The following is a 19,009-nucleotide window of genomic DNA, read 5'->3' on the forward strand; positions in this document are numbered from 1 at the left end:
CGGCCAGAACTAGTGCGGGAGAAATTCTGCTCGCCAGGAAAGTTCTGGCTCCGCAGGGAAAGGGCTGATGAAAATTGGCAGTGCCAAGGGGCTCCTGAGCAGCCTCCCTGGGAGATGGGCAGAGAGGCTCCTTGGATCCAGCTGGATGAGCAGGGGGATCACAGCTGATCCACCCCGGTGTGACATTGGTGGCTGGGTTCTTTATCCCCAGCACTGACTGATGAGAGTGAAACTGGTTTTATCGTGTTTGAGGTTAGTTGTTTATTCTTTCCTTATCTATATTACATATATATATGTAATATAGATATGTATCTATGTATAATACCTATGTATTATATATATATAATATCATATATTATGTATAATATCTATGTATCTATGTATAATATCTATGTATTATATATATAATATCATATATTATGTATAATATCTATGTATTATATATATTATATATTATGTATAATATCTATGTATTATATATATAATATATTATATATTATGTATAATATATATTATGTTATATAATATATAGGATATACAAATATATATTATATATAGTAATTATATATATTATATTATGTATAGTATATACTATATACTGTAGAGTGTATAGTATATATTATATTACAATTATTCATAGTTATATATTATATAATAATATTATATATTTATAATAATATTATATATTTATAATATATATTATAATATATAATAAATATAACATAATATATGTTATATTCTGTTATATATGATATGATATCATATCATATTGTATTACATTGTATCATATCATAGGATATCATAGCGTATTATAGTATCATATCATATTATATCATATCATAGCATAGCATATCAAGTCATATTATATTATTATATATATACATATGTATATTACATATACAGAGAGCACAAAGAGCTCCACACACTAAGATAGAGAGGTGCAAAATGGAGAGCAAAAAATCTCTCCAAGGTCTTTAATGTATGTATTAATCCAATAATCAAATGCCACGTAAGTTATTTTTCTTAGTGACCCAATGACCCGACACCTGTGTGGATTTCTTTATCCAATTACTCATTATTACCCAAAAACCTTTAGGAGAAGAAGATGAAGAAGGAAGAAGAAGGAAAAAGGGACAACACCTTAAATCCCCCATGTTGTCTCTTACTCATTAAAATATCTTGAAAGCACCTTCTCTTTGGCCACTGCAGGATGAGCTGTGACCACCTGGTTGTCTCCTGGCAAGTGATTATCCATCCAGGCTGTGCCACAATTAGTGAAGCTGAGGTGGGATTTCAAGGATAAGAATTCCTGCTCGTCTCCTGGGCTGGTGTTTCTATTACAAGCCCCAAAAAGTATGTGGAGATTTTTGTTTAACCAAAACCACGTGTTTTGTGCTTTGGACACTGCTGCCTGCAGCTGAAGTCATTGGAGTCCTCAGAGAATGATTCATTTTTCAGTTAGAGCAGAGCTAGAACGAGGTTTGGATCTAGGACTACAGATAAATGCCAATCCATGTGCAAATGGGATGGGGAAGGATTCATCCTCTCAGAAAAATCAGCCTGATGCTCTTTAGGGAGCTGCTGTGACTGAATTCAGCCAGGAAAAACCGGGATGTGTGGCAAGGGGCACACGGAAGCGGAACATCCCAGTTTGCCCCGGTTCCACAGCCATCCCAGCAGTGGGAGGCCTCCCCTCAGCATCCAGATCCCATCCTCATCCCACCAAACACTTTTTGGGAAGCATCAGGGTTTTCTCTCTCTGTTTCAGTCTCCCCGTTTATAAAACCACCCCAAGCTGTCTGCTCTGACAAACCACAGGGAGAATATTTGCACAAGGCAGCTCAGTGTCCCTCTCCCAGTCCCCAGCCATCCCAAGGAGCAGGACACTAGGCAGGACACACCATTCTCTCTCCCAGCAGGAATTTCCACCCCAGAAGCACTGTGGTTTTCATTTGAGGTGGATTTTTGGCCACGAGTGAGAAAGGGGTGTGTGTTTATCACCCAGGCCCAGACCTCCAGCCCTTATCACCCCCAGCCTGTTTATCCCACAGCTCCCTCTGCACCAGGAATCCCCTGGAGCTGGAAAGCTGCACCCAGCACAGCACTGGAAGGAAATTTGGCACGCTGAGAACAAGAGGGGACCCTTCGGTTTTGGGGTCTTAAATCCTCACCTGGCTTGCTCAGTTCTGCTGCAAGTGGAGAATAAAATGAGTCTGAGGGTTGGAGCAGGAGCTTGGCTCAACACCTGTGGAGAGGGGCGTCTGGAGCCAGAAATTCCCACAGGGAAGGGAGGATAATGAAGGGAGACTGGGGAAGCTGATCATAATCAGCCACAGTTCTTGGATAACCTCAGCCAGGCTCCTCCTCCGGCACACGCTGACACTTTGAACCCTCAAAACGATCCTGTCCCATCTGACTCATTGCTTGTTTGTTCAGCATCCAGCTCTGCCAAACACTGGGGCTCTAATCCTCTCTCCTCTTCCCTCCCTGAGCCCCTGATGCGGGGCCGTGACCCTCAGCACACCCCAGGGAGCTGCTGGGGTACGTGACCATTTCTGGTTTATTTTTGAACATCCCATCCAGTTTTACCTTTGGTTCTGTCTCTGCTTCCCTCCTGTTTCAGTGCCTAGGAGGGTTCTGAGGCTGTGCCAGCATTTTGACCTCCTCCCCCCATCCCTGCTTTGTCCTGACAAATTACTTGCCTCATAAATTCCAAGTTCCTCTTTGAAACAGAAATAAAAAAAAAGAAAAAAAAAGAAAAAAAAAAGGAAGCTCTGTCAGGCTGTGAACTTCACGAGAACAGAGCTCAATTCCCCACTGCACCTTCCCTGGGCAAGCCTGGGCAACCCATCCTGGCCCTCCGTGCCTCAGTTTCCCCTCTGCGGTGACAAGTGCTCAGATTTCTGTCCTCCCTCACTTTGTCTGCTTCAGTTTTGGGGTTTGTGGTGTGATCCAGGCAAGCAGGTGGATTTTTCATCCTTTCTCCTATTCCCTCTCCCAAGGCAGCTTCCCAGCCTCCAGCAGGTAACCTCTGGCAGGGGAAAGGTTAAATAAACCAAATAAACCCTTCAGCTTCCCCTGCCAGCCCAGAGCCCTGAGAAGGGAAAAGGAGCAGTCAGTGCAGAGTCTGAACTCAGACCTCTCCTCTCCCTTCCCTCCCCTCCAACCAGGACTTGAGCTGTTGGATGAAGGAGAGAGGGAGGGTTTTGCAAAACTCCCTATCCAAACTCCACATCCAAACTTCCTATCCAAACTCCACATCCAAACTCCGAATCCAAATTCATTATCCAAACTCCACATCCAAATCCAAATTCCCTATCCAAACTCCCTATCCAAACTCCACATCCAAACTCCACATCCAAACTCCCTACCCAAATTCCGCATCCAAACTCCGAATCCAAACTCCAAACCCCCTATCCAAACTCCAAATCCAAACTCCTAACCCAAATTCATTATCCAAACTCCACATCCAAATCCAAATTCCCTATCCAAACTCCCTATCCAAACTCCACATCCAAACTCCAAATCCAAACTCCCTATCCAAACTCCAAACCCCCTATCCAAACTCCAAATCCAAACTCCTTACCCAAATTCATTATCCAAACTCCAAACTCCCTATCCAAATTCCCTATCCAAATTCCCTATCCAAACTCCACATCCAAACTTCCTATCCAAATTCATTATCAAAACTCCAGACTCCCTATCCAAATTCCCTATCCAAACACCAAATCCAAACTCCCTATCCAAACTCCAAATCCAAACTCCTGATCCAAACTCCACATCCAAACTCCTTATCCAAATTCATTATCCAAACTCCAAATCCAAACTCCCTATCCAAACTCCATATCCAAACTCCACATCCAAACTCCAAATCCAAACTCCCTATCCAAACTCCTGATCCAAACTCCACATCCAAACTCCTGATCCAAACTCCACATCCACCTGCCAGCTTGGAAAGTGGAGCAGAAACCTCTGGCTCAGCAGATCAAAATGATGGATAAAATCCAGCTTTTTCAGAAAAAGTCCAGCTTTTTCCTTGCCCTTTTTCCTCACCCAGGTTAAACCTCTGTGGGGTTTTAAACTCTCATCCGTAAGGGGACAGAGCTGCTGCTGTTCCCTCTCCGTGCACAGCTACAAAAGCAAATTAAAAACTGGTTTTGGTGGTTAAACATTGAGGACGCCTTGAATCTTTTATCCCAAATTTCTCAGAGCATGTGGATTGGTGTTCTCCCACCCATCTATATTTTAATTTATATCTGGTAAGTTATATTATGTTATTTTCTCCTGAATTTCCAGGAGGGATTGTGCCAGTTTGGGAGCCCGGATTTATTTGATTTTGCTCTCAGGAGCTGTTTTGGGTCTGAGCTGGCTCTGGGGTTGTTTACAGCAAGATGTTTTTGGTATTTCTGAGTGGGGCTACAAAACCTCCAGGCTTTTCCTGCTTTGAGTGGGACAAGAAATGAGACTTTGGGAGGGGACACAGCTGGGACAGCTGAGCCCAGGGATATTCCTGACCGCAGGAATGTCCAGCAGTGGAAACCTGGGGAAGAACTGTGGAATCCTGGAATGGTTTGGGTGGGAAGGGCTCGTCCAGTGCCATCCCTGCCATGGGCAGCGACACCTCCCACTGTCCCAGGCTGCTCCAAGCCCTGTCCAATAATATTCTGGCAAATTATAGATATAAATTGTAATTTTTTTACTAAATTGTATTCTTTCATTAAACTGTATTCTTTTATAGCAAATTACTATTCAATTTACTAAATTGTATTAATTTTTAATTCAACTGTTATTAACCCAAGGGACCTAGTTGTCAAAATTCTAATTTCATTTATAACACCCAACATGTAATCCCTGTTCTAGCCACCTCTGGATCCAGGCCAAATCTCTCAGGTTGACAAACCCTGTGAGTCTCCCTTGAGCAGAGCCTCGTGATCCAACGCTGCCGTTTCCTTCCTGGATCAGCATTTTTTTCCCTGATAACACCCAAAACATTAAAGCCAGGCTGGATTTTGGCAGGAGCAATCCCAGCTCCTCAGGTGGGGAATGGTTTTCCAGGCACAAAATGATGTTATTTTGGGGCTAGAACTGAAGGGATTAATAAGAAATTTCGGTTTGGAAGGAGCTAAAAATATAAACCCTGCTTGTGCTGAGTCATTCCCTGTTTTCCATGGATTGGTTTAAAGGAAGCTCTGGGAATTTGTTGCCTTCCTGCAGCCGGCCAGGGGAGCAGAGCCAAGGAGGCATCACCAAATTCCTCGGAATTTGGACCAATATTATTTCATTCTAATTTCAATTCCCTTTCCTCCCTAAGCTTTGAATCAGGCTCCAAACGGGAAAACAGCACGGATGAAACAAGAACAGCTCCAGTCGTGGCCGATCCCTTCCCCACCCCCCAGGAATTCCCGGAATTCCAGAGGGTCCTGCTTGCCTCCCCTTTTCCCAGAGCATCGAGTCCTGCTCTGGGAAATCCCAGATTTGGGGCTGGGGGATGCAGGGACAGTGTCCAAGTGTCCAAGGCCAGCTTGGGTGAGATTTGGAGCACCCTGGGATGGGGGAATGGGATTTAAGGATTTTCCCAACCCAAATCCATCTGGAATTCCAAGATTCCGTGGCACAGGGGACAAGGATCAGGAGAACACAGGAATGAGGATGAGAAGCCCCAGGGTGGGACCAACAGAGGGGTCTGACCTCAGCCCAAGGGGTCCCAAATATTTATATAAATAAAATATATAATAACTAGAATAATATCTATTTTAAAAAGTGTCCTGTGCATATTTTTATTTTTGTTTTTATTTTTACTATAATTTTTATTTTTATTTTTATTTTTATTTTTATTTTTATTTTTATTTTTTTGTATATATAAATAAGATACATTATTTTTATATCTATCAGGATGGTATAGATATAGATAAATATATAGAAGATACATATAACATCTCCCTCACTCTAATATGAATTAGAGTATTATAAAATAATGTTACATCAAATTCTGTACAAATTGTACGCTATACAAAAACGTATATATTGTGATATTATATAATGTATACAATAAGACATTATTATACATTATATAATAATGTATTGAATTAGATCCATTATATATTAAATAATGATAATAATATAACATTATAATAATATAACATTATAATGTTATATTATAATCTAATATAATTTTATATTATGGTATAATGATATAATATCATTATACTATATATGTATATAGAAATATATAAATGTAATACATATTATATAGTACTATATTTAAGTATATCAAGTATTATATTAATATAATATACATAATATATTATTTATAATATATCTATTATACCTATGATAGATAATATATAATATATAGTAAATAATATATTAATATACTAATATATTAAGTATATTATTTTATATCTATAATATAGTACTATAGAAAATACTAATATCTATTTTATATCCTAACTAATATTTAGTTATGATATTATACATTAATTAACAAAAATTTATTATTCTGTAGTTTATGCTACATATACATTATGCTATCTATATCATTACTGTTAATATTATTATTATTTTTATTAAATATCTTTTATGCTATGAAAATTAATAATATACAACGTATATTCTCCACATGATCCATGTGTGAAATCTATATTATATATATAATTATTATATATAATTCCAAACCCGCCCTCTCACCACTCGCTGTAACGTCACTTATTACACAACGCGTGACGTTCAATGACGTCACAGCATCGGCACTTGGGGGCGGGGCCGCTGACCCCTCCGGGCGGTACCACCACGGGGGCTGCGGAGGGGGGACGACACGGCCCACACCAAGTAGCGAGGGGGGGGGCGGGGGTGGGGGTGGAACCGCGCATGCGCGTGCACCTCCCCTGAGGCGGGCGGGCGGCCGGGCCGGGCGGAGGCCGCGGCCGAGCCGGGGGCTCGCGTAGATGTGCAGCCCGGGGGAGGCCCCCCCTGGGCCGGCCCCGGCCGGGGATCTGCCCCCGGAGTGGGAGACGGATGACGAGCGCATGGCCTTTCTGTTCTCGGCCTTCAAGCAGAGCCGCGAGGTGAACAGCACCGAGTGGGACAGCAAGATGGCCTTCTGGGTCGGGCTGGTGCTGGCCCGCGGCCGGCGGAGGGGCGCGGTGAGGACGTGCCTGAGGGAGCTGCAGAACGGCTTCGAGCGGCGGGGCAGCGTCCCTTTGGGGCTGGGCACCGTCCTCAGGGAGCTGCTCAGGTAAAGGAGGTCGGGGACGGCCTTGGGGAGGATGTGGGGGGTGTCAGGGGATGCGGCTGGCCATCCGTGCTGGAGGGTGAATTCTGCCTGGTGAGGCCCTGGTACAGCGTGCCCGGAGAAGCTGTGGCTGCTGCACTTCCCATCCCTGGAAGTGTCCAAGACCAGGTTGGACGGGACTTGGAACAGCCTGGGATAGTGGAATGAGTCTCTGGACATGGCAGGGGCGGCACTGGCTGGGATTTAAGGTCCTTCCAACCCAAACCAGTGTGGGAATCTGTGAATTGCGGTTTATGGTGCGTGTGTGGAATTTGGGAGGCCGAGCTGGACAGGGAATCGAAGCTCACCCTCGCAGGGGCTCGCAGGAGGTATGGGAGGACAGGGGATCCCACAGGAATACTGGTGTTAAATAAGGGGCTGTTCCCCGGAGTGCTGCGGTGTCGTAGCTGCCGAGGGCACCGGGGATGTGTTGAGCTGGTGTTTGCAACCAGAGATTTTGTGCTGTGAAATTGGAACCCGGGACTGGTATTCTCAAAGAGGCTCAAACCAGCAGGAGCTCTGTTGGTGACCTGAAAATTAAAAACCAGCAGATCTGAGAAGCTGCAATTTAATATAGAAACAGAACTATCGTGAAATGGCTGTTTACCCCTAAAATTGACCCTCCATGTTAATTTCCTTGTTTGATGCCTCATCAGTTTCGAGTCGGTAAACTGGGAGAAACTTGCAAAACAGAAAAAAGAGTAAACAAAAGTCACTTGGGATCCAGAGGAAGCAGGGGAGGAGTGGAAACCTCTGTGTGCTTCCAGCAATAAGATCTCAAACTTGAGCTGGATTTGGTGAAAGAAAATGCCACTGGAATGGAGAAAGTGCAGGATATCCAAGGTTTAGACTGACTGTGTTCAGTTCCACATGAAATATCTTTTCTCTAGACGTGGAAAACTCCAGAGGGAGTCAGACTTCATGGCCAGTGTAGACAGCAGCTGGATCTCTTGGGGTGTGGGAGTTTTCATCCTAAAGCCCCTCAAATGGACCCTCTCCAGCGTGCTAGGGGACAGCAAAATTCCTGAGGAAGAGGAGGTTCTGATTTACGTGGAGCTGCTTCAGGTGAGTGTTGTTGAAATCTTTCCTGAGACTGTGCATCTCCAGGAAAAGTCATTTCATGTGCTGGGAAGGAAGGGTCAGGGCTGAGCAGATCTTCATTGGTGCTCCTGGGGTGTTCAAAAGCTTGGAGAGATGGATGGAGGCACTTGGGGATGGGATGTAGATCTACTGATGTTCCTTGAAAATAATGAAGCTGCTCCAAGGGCTGGAGCCAGGCGGAGAGCTAGGAATGTTCACCTGGAGAAGGGAAGGATCCAGGAAGAGCTCAGAGCCCCTTTCAGGGCCTGAAAGGGCTCCAAGAGAGCTGGAGGGGGACTGGAGACAAGGGATGGAGGGACAGGATACAGGGAATGGCTCCCACTGCCAGAGGACAGGGCTGGATGGGATACTGGGAAGGAATTCCTGGCTATGAGGGTGGGATGAAACTCCCAGAGCAGCTGTGGGAATTCCTGGAAGTGCCCAAGGCCAGGCTGGAGCACCCTGGGCCCATGGGAGGTGTCTCTTCCATGTCAGGGGTGGCCCTGGATGGGATTTCGGGTCCTTCCAGACCAAACCATTCCAGGGCTGTGACAATGACATTTCATTGACTCCAAGAAAAAGGAGGGACACAATTCCTTGCTTGTCCAGGAAGGCAAGAACTGTGCTGGGAGCCAGCTGGAAATCCCAGGCTGGAGCCCATTCCTGTGTAAGACATGAGGAACTCTCAGCTCGAGCTCCATCTGCTCCAGGGATGAGCAGGGCATGGGACAGTCACAGCCTGGAAATCCAATGTCCCACCAACCCAAGTTCCCTGGGCATTATTCAAGCTGCTTTCCCATGGGATTGGAGCTACCCTTGGATCCTGTCCCAGCCCCTTTTCCCTCTCTGTTACTCTGTGACTCTGCAGAATGAGCCCCAGGTCTTGCTGGGTTACTGTGTCCAGCAGAAATGCAGGAAATCCTTAAAAGGCAGGAATTTTTATTTGCTTCATACCTGGGGAGGGATTTCCAGGGAATCCAGTTGGTGGTTCCTGTGGTGTTCCACAGCATTTCAGGGAATGTCAATAGTTGAGTTTTTGTTTTTGTAGATGAACTATTTTGAGAGTTCCCTATAGCTCATTCTGAAAGTCACTCTGGAATAAAACAGATGTCCAAGTTGGGAGGAAGGAGTTATGGGAGGATTTGGGAAGAGCAGGAATGCTGTGTGGGCTGACAGCATTCCTGTGATGCCCTGGAGTGGCTCCCCAGACCAGAGGCTGGACAAGATGAAGAGAATAAAGTAGGGATTGCTTGAAGGCCTTCAGCAGAGACCCTTTGGGTAGCCAGAGCCTCACAGAGGCTGCACCCCAGATGCACACACCAGTTTTTCACACAAGTCTGGCCCGTTGTCATATCAGGGGTTGATTCTCTAATTACAGCTTCAGGTAACAAAATAATTCACCCCCAGTTTGCTTCCCCATAACTCACTCATGTTTGTAATTCTGGGGCCCTGATGCAGTAGAGTGTCCTTGGATTTCAGGCCCGCAGGGATTGCTTTGTCCACCCAAACTGAGTAAGTAACGCTCTGTGTGGAGTTCACAATGCACTAATGCAGTACAGCATTTGGGAAATACCAAAGGTCAAATCCTAAGGCATCACCTGGATCCCTTGCAGGAGAAGGCAGAGGAAGTTTATCGCTTCTACCAGAACTCTGCCCTCTCTTCCCACCCCGTGGTCGCCCTCTCCGAGCTGCGCTCCCTCTGTGCCGGGCTCTGCCCAGATGAAAGGACCTTCTACTTGTTGCTGCTGCAGCTGCAGAAGGAGAAGAGGGTCACCATCCTGGAACAGAATGGAGAGAAGGTACAGGGTCCAGGTGACTGCTTTTGGGTGGTATCATCCCTGTCTTGTTGTTCCATCTGCCCAGAGAGAAATGGATTTTGGCCATTTTGGTGGCTCAAGTGGGTGTTTGCTGTCTGGAAAGGTAAATTCCACGTGCTCCAGTGTTGTTACGTGGTTGTAGGTGACAAGAAATCCTCATTCTGGCATGGCAGGTTCTTTAAACATTTATAATAATTCTGATTTAACGTAAGAGTTAACGCTGTGGCTGATTCTGCAGGTTGACTGTTCCCAGCTACATAAACTCCACACCTCTGGAATCAGTGTGGAATTCATGCTTTTTTTGAAAAGTTTTTTCTGTTTGTCACTTCCTACAGAGGCACTCAGCTCTGAGATTCCACTTTCCCTGTAGTGTTCTGAAGTCCTTGGGAGTCTGGCATTCCCACCCACTTCCAGAATCCAGGGACAGCTTGAAATCTTCCAGGTGTTCCATTAAAGCTTTTTGTTTCCACCCTGCTGATCCTGATCCTGCCCAGTTTAATATTAAATCCTGTGGTGACTGGGACATCCTCATGACTCCAAGGCCTAAACTGGGAGTGTAAAAACTTCTTTTCCTTTTTTCCAAGTGAAAATACTCCTAATTCAGATTTTTGGGAAGTGACTCCAGCCTGTGCTGCTCTGATTTTTAGATCGTGAAGTTTGCCCGAGGTCTCCACGCCAAGGTGTCCCCAATGAATGATGTGGACATCGGAGTTTATCAGTTGATGCAGAGTGAGCAGCTGCTGTCACAGAAGGTGGAGTCCCTTTCCCAGGAAGCAGAGAAGTAATTTGGGGAAGAGTGGTGGGAACAAAACTTGGGATGTAAAACTTTGGGACACAATTAGAAGCTGCTTTCTGTTCTTTCCTATTCATAACCAAAATAGTCCCAGCTGTGTGCTGGGACAGCTTTTCCAGCCCTTGTTCTCTGTTCCCTATGAAAACAAGGTGCAGGGAATGGCTGTGAGGAATGTTTGCAAGGATTTGGGATGCAAGGATTCAAGGACTTGTGGGAGTCCGCTGTGGTTTGAGGGTGGTTGTATCCAAAATGCACCGTTGCGGTCCCCTCTGAGATGGGGAGAGGGTGGTTGTGGTTTGTAAAACAAGGAAGAAATTTCCTTTCCTTTCCTTTTTCCATTTCCCAGGTGTAAAGAGGATGCCAGGAGTGCATGCAGAGCTGGGAAGAAGCAGCTGGTGAGTGGAATTCCCAGGGAAATGTCCCGGAATTGCTGCTCCAGGGTTAAACCTGGGGGCTGCATTGCAGGGGTGTTGGAGTGGTGGCTGTGAAACCAAAGCTCTCCCTGAGGTAGAGGATTGACTTTTCCAGAGTGAGGTGATGAAGGGAAATGGAAATAAACTCTTAAACCCATTTGTTCTGTGCGTGCCTCCAGGATTCTTGGTTGTTTGGGGGTTTTTTTATGACACTTACAGAATATCCTGAGTTGGAAAGGACCTGTTCAGAATTATTGAAATCCAACTCCTGGCCCCTTTTTTAATAATTTTTTTTTAATTCATAAATTAATTTTTTTTCCTCATTTCTGAACAAGTTTTAAACAAACACAAACCCACATTTCACAACCTTTCTCTGCTTTTCCTTACTTCCTGTGTGATGCAACAGGCTACAGATACCTGCCTGAAACCAGCATGAAATTCCTCCAGGATTGCTTTTTTTGGGAGGAGATTCCAACACCCAGGAACATGAACAGCTGCAGATGCCAGCTGGAATATTTCAGATGGTCTGACCTTTCCAAAGTAGGCATCCAGGATTTTCCTGCTGGATACCAAGTGATCCAGGAATATCTGGATGAACCCACAAGTTCAGATGCAGCATGGAGGACACTTGTCCCTTCCCCATTTTTAGAGCTTCATCCCATGGTGCCAATAGGAATTCCTGGAGTGGGAATTAGCCCAGGGGTGGGGAGACTTCCCAGATTTGTGTGTAAAGCTGAGCTGAGGTGTGTGTGAGTGTGTGTATGTGTCCTGGGCAGGCCCTGAGGTGCCTCAAGTCGAAGCGGAGGACTGAGCGGCGCATCGAGGAGCTGCACTCCAAGCTGGATGCAGTGCAGGGAATCCTGGATCGGATCTACGCCTCCCAGACCGACCAGATGGTACCGTGGGCTCCTCCCCTAGGCTCCTCCAGCCCCTGTCTTCCACTCCTTCCTTCACCTGAGGGGTGGGATTTACCCTGGGAATATCCTTCTGGATAAAGCTCCCTCCATTTCCTGGTGTTTCTCCAAGGATCCTGCTTGGGAAGCAGCTCTGGAGAGGAGCTCCCGCTGTTTTCATCAGCATTGTGCATCTTTTTATTTTTAATTTCAAGGTATTTAATACCTACCAGCCTGGAGTTCATCAGCATCAAACATATTTTTGTCTTTTATTTTTAATTTCAATGTATTTAATGCCTACCAGCCAGGAGTTCATCAACATTTTGCATCTCCACCTCTTTTTATTTTCCATTTCCAGGTGTTTAATGCCTACCAGGCTGGAGTGGGAGCTCTGAAGCTTTCCATGAAGGATGTGACTGTGGAGAGGGCAGAGAACCTGGTGGATCAGATCCAAGAGGTACTGGAACAGCAAAAGGAGCAGCCAGGGGGGTGTGAATATTCCCAAGAAACCTGCCCAGATGTTAATTAATTATTAATTCCTTGGTTGCTTTTAATTATTTAGTTTTTTTCCATTATGGCACTGAAGAAAACTGGCTTAATTTTGAGCTAAAATATCAGCAAGAAGAAGATTTCTGTGTATTCTGGCTTTGCTGTTACGTATTTTAACTTTAAATTTGTGCATTTTGTGGGATTTTTGATTCAGCAATATTGGGGGAGCGCCCAGCTTTCCTAGGAAGTCTTTGGGTGTGTTAAAAATACAAATCAAACCTTTGGAAGCTTGAATCCAACTGTGTGCATGAAACAGCCTGACATTTCATTTAATTTAATTTTGTTTTGTTCTATTTTTGTTTTATTCTATTTTTATTTGATTTATTCTATTTTTATTTTATTTTACTTTATTTGTTATTTTATTTCATTCTGTTTTACTCTTTTTGTTTCATTCTGTTTTATTCTGTTTTATTTTAATTCTATTTTTATTTTCTTTTACTCTATTCTATCTTAATTTTAATTTAATTTTAATTTTATTTTAATTTTATTTTATTTTCATTCTATTTTATTTGAATTATTTTAATTTTCTAAATTTCATTCTATTTCATTCTATTCTATTTTATTCTATTTATTCTATCTTAATTCTGTCTTAATTCTATTTTAATTTAACTTTAATTCATTTTTTTTATTTTCATTCTATTTTTATTTTTTAAATTTTATTTCATTTTATTCTATTTTATTTCATTTTATTCTATTTTATTTCATTTCATTTTATTGTCTGGGTGGTTTTTTTTCATAGGGTGGACTTGATGATCTCAAAGGTCTTTTCCAACCTAGTTAATTCTGTAATCTGTAGTTCAGGGAGGGCAGGGAGTTAATTCTGCAGGAATGGAATGAGCAGAGCAGTCTGGCTGCCAAAGCTGGTGTGAAAACCAGCCAAGGATTTATTTTTTAGCACCATCAGCTCAAACTGAGAGCGCAGCTCAAGCTGAGGGGCTGCAAAATGTCGTGGCTGACGTGTTGGTCTCTTCAGCTTCCTCATCGTGGAGCCCAAGCTGCAATTTCAACTCTTTGTTTCTGTGAAAAAGCTCAAATCTGAGAGATATTTTTACTCCCACTGTGAAGTTCTGGTTTGGGGTTGATCCTGGCATGTGCCACACTTGCTCTCGTTATTTATTATTCTGGAATAATCTTCCTGTTCCTTGTGAAAACCATGGTAGAAATGGCTTTTGCACTAATTTCTGCTGCCTTCGTGTCAGCTTCTGGTTTTTGTTATTTCTGCTTTTGATAAAACAGCTACAGGAGGGCACAAAGTTCATTCCTGAATTAGCCCAAGCTAATTGTGTGTATTTTCCCTCAGCTTTGTGATACTCAAGATGAAGTGGCCCAGACTCTGGCTGGAGTAGGGATCAATGGTCTAGGTATGTCCTGGCCTTTTTATCCTTTGCTCATCCCTTCCCTGCTCCTCCTTTTCCCTCTTCTTCTTTTTCCTGCTCCTTCTTTTCCCTCTCCTTCTTTTTCCTGCTCCTTCTTTTTCCCTCTCCTCCTTTCCCCGCTCCCTCTTTTCCCCCCGGCTCCATCCCTTCCCTGCTCCCTCCCCACATCCAGCAATTGCCTGGGGCAATAAACCCTTCCCTAAGTACCAAAGTTGGTGCCTTGCAGGGAATGGGGAGCAGGGAGTTCTCCCCTCTGACTTTCTCCATCTCAGATTCTCCTGGTTTGGGGCTGGATTTCAGTTCAAAGCTGTGTAACATTGATTAAAATCTATTTTTGGTGTGGCTGCTGCTTTGTTTTTTTGGAGTGATCAGCTTTCTCCTCTGGCCTGGCTGCTGCTGCAGGTTGTTTGCCTCTGCTGAAAGGTACCAGAGTTTCTTGGCGTCAGTGCCAAGAAAAAAAATATGCCTCTCTGAGATCAGGACTACATTTTAAGTACTTTAAAAGAAGCAGAGGAAATTCCTTGTGAGTAACGATGGGAGGAATAACAGCTCTGTTTTGGATCTCAGGCTGTGCTGTGAGGATGCCACTGAATTCTTCTTGGAGCTGAAATGTTTTCTTTCATCAGCAGAGATGGACTCTGAGGAGCTGGAGAAGGAGCTGGACAGTCTCCTGCAGGACTCGAGTAAGGATTCCGTGGATCTGCCTCCCGTTCCCCAGATGGTGCTGAGTGCCCGTGTCTCCGATGCCGAGCTGGAAGCTGAGCTGGAGCAGCTCTCTGTGTCTGCTGGAGGTGGGAATGGCAGCAGGGCCTGGGAATGGCAGCAGGGCTTGGGAGGGAGCTGCTCTGGGAGCTGGGACAGCCCTGAGCAGCACAGGGCGTCAGCAGAACTAAACCAAATCCTGGTAGAGCTGGGAATTCTTCCTGGATCCTGGTTCAGTCAGTCCTAGGCCTGGGAGAGCTGTGAATTCTGCCTGGATCCTTTGCCTAGGGTGGAGGGAAAGCTGAGGGCTCTGTGAGGGAGCTGCTGCTTGGACTAATTGCTTTTTAAAATTGAACAAAGGCAGCGTTGGGAAGGATAAAACAGACAGGACTTGTCCAGCACTCAGCATCTTCCCTGGAATGCTCTTTATGTGGGACAGGCCTGCTTAAACTGGGCTTTATTTACTGATAAGGAAATAAATAATAAAATAATTTAAATTATTTTTTAAAATAAATCATATTTTATGATTTGTATCCTATGATTTAGTAACAGTGAATGACCAGAGTTTATTGGTTTGAGCTGAGCTTTCCCTACATTTGTCTTGGACAGTTTCAGTTTTCCTTTTGTGAATCTGTTCATGGATAATTCCACAGGATTGGCCATGTAATTTTCCTTGTGTTTGGACAGGTTATAAGCTCAATTTCCAGAGCATTCCCTATCAAAATTCCCTATGGAATGTGTGATTCCAGAGGGATGGAACACGTGATTCCAGGGGGATGGAGCTGAGCAGGGAAGCACAAATCTCTCTGGAATTCTATGGGGTAGTTGTGCATGTGTTTGATGAGTTCTGATCTCTGTTGCAATTCTTTTTGCAGATCTGGCACAAAAGACTCCCTCTGCTTCTTCTGAACCCAAAACAGCTCTGGGACTGAACCTCTGAAGAGCCAACAGAATCCTGTTGCTGCAGTTTGGGAAGTTGTCTCAATGTTCCTTAAGTCATGACCAGAACTTCCAAGGAGAGGGGGACACCCCCCTGTCCTTCTGGCTCTGTCTTTGCTCAGCAGCAGGAGCTCCTGCCATGACAATCCGCTCTGGACCTGGCCCCAGCTGGTGTTTGTCATCTCTGTGCCAACATCTGCACCGGTCTTGACCTGACTCGTGACGCCAAGTCACTGCCACATCCAGTCTTCCCTCCTGGGAATACAGCTCCAGCGAAGATAAACTCTTCTGTGTCCATAACAATGCTCAGTTTTGGGTTTGATTTTGATTTCTCTTCCTTTGCTGTGGCTGGTGTTGAGAATCTGAGTAGCAGCAGCGTTGCAGTGGCTCCGCATTCGCTCTTTGTGTGGTTGTTTAGAACACTTGGCACGTCAGTTCTGCCCTTAGCCAGGTAAAACACCTGGTGGTTGTTGTTCCCTCCCTCTGAATCCTGCACTCACAGCCAGGCACTGGAACTGCTCAATTTTAGGAGATTCTGGTGCTGCTCAGGCAGGGCAGCAATGAAGCACAAAAGAATCCCTCTCTCTGGAATGACATGAAGGCCTTAAAAGGTCAATGAAGACCTGCAAAAGATTCCCCTGGAGAAGTTTCAGGCTCTTGTGGCCAAGGTTGGGCACTGTCATCCCGCCTCTTTCTGCTGGATTTCATCTTGGAATTGGAGCTGGTGGCTGTTTTTGTGTTCTCCCTGTAAGCAAAACTTCCTGGGAGCTGCAGGGTGATGGCTCTGAGCTGCCACGGAGGGATTTGGGGTGGGAAGAGAAGGGATCCCATACGAGAGCACAGCTCCACAGAGCAGCCTTGGCTTTGCCTTCAGCCCTGGCACTGCAATCCCACAGGATTGTTCCCAAAAAGGCCCAAACCCAGCCCCCCTGTGGATGTTTTTGATGCACAAAACCCTAAGCTCCACACCTGCAGCTGCTTCAGGGCTGTCTCTCCCCACACGAGCCAAACTCTCGTCTTTTGCAGGTCACTTTTTACCCCTGGCATGCACAAGGGAGTGTGGGAAGCCCAAATCCCTGAAAAACGGAGCTTCCAGGAGGGAAATGTTCCCTTTCCTGGGATTCCTGAGCATGGCAGGAGAGTGCCTGGCTGCCTGTGGATGGATCACCAGCCCTGTGCCCCTCTCCCTGACTGTGAATGTGTTCCAGCACCACTGGGAATGTGTTCCAGCACCACTGGAATGTAATCCAGCACCATTGGGAATGTGTTCCAGCACCACTGGGAATGTGTTCTAGAATTTCCACGCTGCCTCTCCCAACTCCATTCCTTGGTGGCAGCTCAGGATAATGGGAATGGGGGCTGGAGTTTCCCCTCCTGGTGATAATTTCTTGCCTGCTCAGCCCCAGCCCAGGGCCAGGGGTGGCACTGGGGGTGTCCCCAGGGTGGCACTGGGCTGTCCCCAGGGGCTGTGTCCCCTTTGTCACCTCTCACCAGTGCAGGCTCCTGCCAGGGGAGGCTGCAGCTCCCAGTTCCCCCATGGAATGATGTAAAATGACTTGAAGCTCTGGATTCCTTTCCTCTGTAAGTAAACGGGAGAAAAACCTTGGTGTTTTCTGCCTGTGTGTGACAAAAAAGGGAGGGGAAGGACCCGAGGAACCTCCTGTGCTTTTTCCCTCTTCCAGCTGCTGTTCCAGCTGTGCTGGAATGCAGGGATACTCCTGGGCTGCTTTATCCAAACCCAAACTAAGCAACTGCTCCACCAGACTTTAAGCTGGGTTTAAAAAGCCCATTGTTAAATATTAACACATTAATAATTGGTCTGTTTTTCCTGAGCAGCCTCTGCTGCTTTTTGGGTGGCACCACCTTCATTCCTGGTGTCATTTTGGACACAGTTCCTGCTTTTCCTTATGTTTCCCCCTTTTTATCACTCTGCATCTCAAATCCGCACTTTCAAGGCTCACAGTCACAGCCCTTTGCCTAAACCACTTTGCCCATGGAGAAAAGGAAATCAGCTCTAAGGAACCACTTGGTTTTGTACCAGACAATTCCTAAAGCTGATGTTGGGACATTTTTTTCACCTATCTTGTTCTAATTGTAATTAAGTAGCTCAGACTGGGAGCCTGGTACTGGTTTTCCCTCTGCCCGAAAAAATTGATGTAAATTGAGTGGCCTGGTGTATAAAAAAACAGATTTCCCTCTAAAACCATGATGCCTAAACCTGGAATTCCCAGGCTGTTGATGCTGTTTCATCTGGCTGAGGTTTGATCTGATCCCTGGAGAGCTCCCATGGATTTTTTACAGGGCTCAGGCCTCGCCTACAACCTGGATTTTTTCAAGTCTGACTCCTCCTTTCTCTCCTGATCCCAGAGCTTGTTCTTTCCCTGGAAATCCAGCGGGATTCCTGCAGGAATAAGCACTCTCCTGTAATCCTGGGATGCATCAGCCATGCTGGAAGCGACACTGAGGAGTTAAATCCGAGCAGCTGCTGCTTTATTTGGAGTGGCTGGTAATTTTCTGCCTTTGATGCAGAGTGGGGGATGTAATCAGGGTGCCTGAATGGAGAATTTTCAGGATATTTTGGTGAGACAGCAGGGAAAGGAAATCAAGGGCAGCCTCTTGCTGGGTGAGGAAATTAAATATAAAAACTTTAAGCTGAATTGCCACCAAACTGGAATCTTCTTATGCTGGAGAGCTGTTTAAAATAGTACTTAACTCGAGGCTGGAAACAAAATAGTACTTAACTCGAGCCTGCTGAACTGTTGATTATAAAATAATGCAGTTTCCTCAGGGGTGGGAGATGTGTTCTCTCACAGGGGGAGCTGCTGGCTTTGCTTTGCATCAGGAGTGGTCCAAAATGCTCAGAAATTGGGCAAATTGGATCCCATCCCATTTTCCCACACCAACTCACTGCAGCTGAAGGGAGAGGAAGGGGGGGGAGCTCCTTTCCTACGGCCTCAGGTTGTGCCAGGGGAGGTTTAGGTTGGAAACTGGGACAAAATCCTTCATGGAAAGTGTCAGGCGCTGGAAGGGTGGAATTGCCGTCCCTGGGGGGGTTCCAGATGTGGCACTTGGGGACACAGTTTGGGGGTGGCCCTGGGCAGGGCTGAGGCCACACTTGGACCTGGTGGTCTTGAAGGTCTTTGCTGACCTTAACAGCTCTAAAATTTTGTATTTTGG

At 45.3% G+C, this 19,009-nt stretch overlaps 1 protein-coding gene across 5 annotated transcripts; it reads left to right on the forward strand.

The window, feature by feature from the left end:
• The first annotated feature begins 6,734 nt into the window (after window positions 1-6,734).
• On the forward strand, window positions 6,735-17,435 carry CHMP7 (charged multivesicular body protein 7). 5 transcript variants are annotated; one of them, XR_015279806.1, is made up of 12 exons: window positions 6,735-6,828; window positions 7,056-7,234; window positions 8,161-8,335; window positions 9,964-10,149; window positions 10,815-10,948; window positions 11,307-11,355; window positions 12,150-12,269; window positions 12,625-12,723; window positions 14,116-14,176; window positions 14,818-14,982; window positions 15,769-16,579; window positions 16,859-17,435. XR_015279806.1 is itself a non-coding variant. In XM_086865680.1 (11 exons), exons 2-11 carry the CDS (start codon window positions 7,092-7,094, stop codon window positions 15,831-15,833), a joined length of 1,194 nt encoding a protein of 397 aa, XP_086721806.1. In that variant the 5' UTR covers window positions 6,749-6,828; window positions 7,056-7,091; the 3' UTR covers window positions 15,834-17,435. The 5 variants fall into 5 exon arrangements, 3 of the variants coding, with proteins under 3 accessions (XP_086721806.1, XP_086721804.1, XP_086721805.1); XM_086865680.1 differs by having other exon boundaries at window positions 6,749-6,828; window positions 14,821-14,982; window positions 15,769-17,435; XR_015279805.1 differs by lacking the exon at window positions 6,735-6,828 and having other exon boundaries at window positions 6,899-7,234; window positions 14,821-14,982.
• The last annotated feature ends 1,574 nt before the right edge of the window (window positions 17,436-19,009 follow it).

Source organism: Cyanistes caeruleus, chromosome 29 (genome assembly GCF_971803275.1).
Source record: "Cyanistes caeruleus chromosome 29, bCyaCae1.hap1.1, whole genome shotgun sequence".
NCBI lineage: Eukaryota > Metazoa > Chordata > Aves > Passeriformes > Paridae > Cyanistes > Cyanistes caeruleus.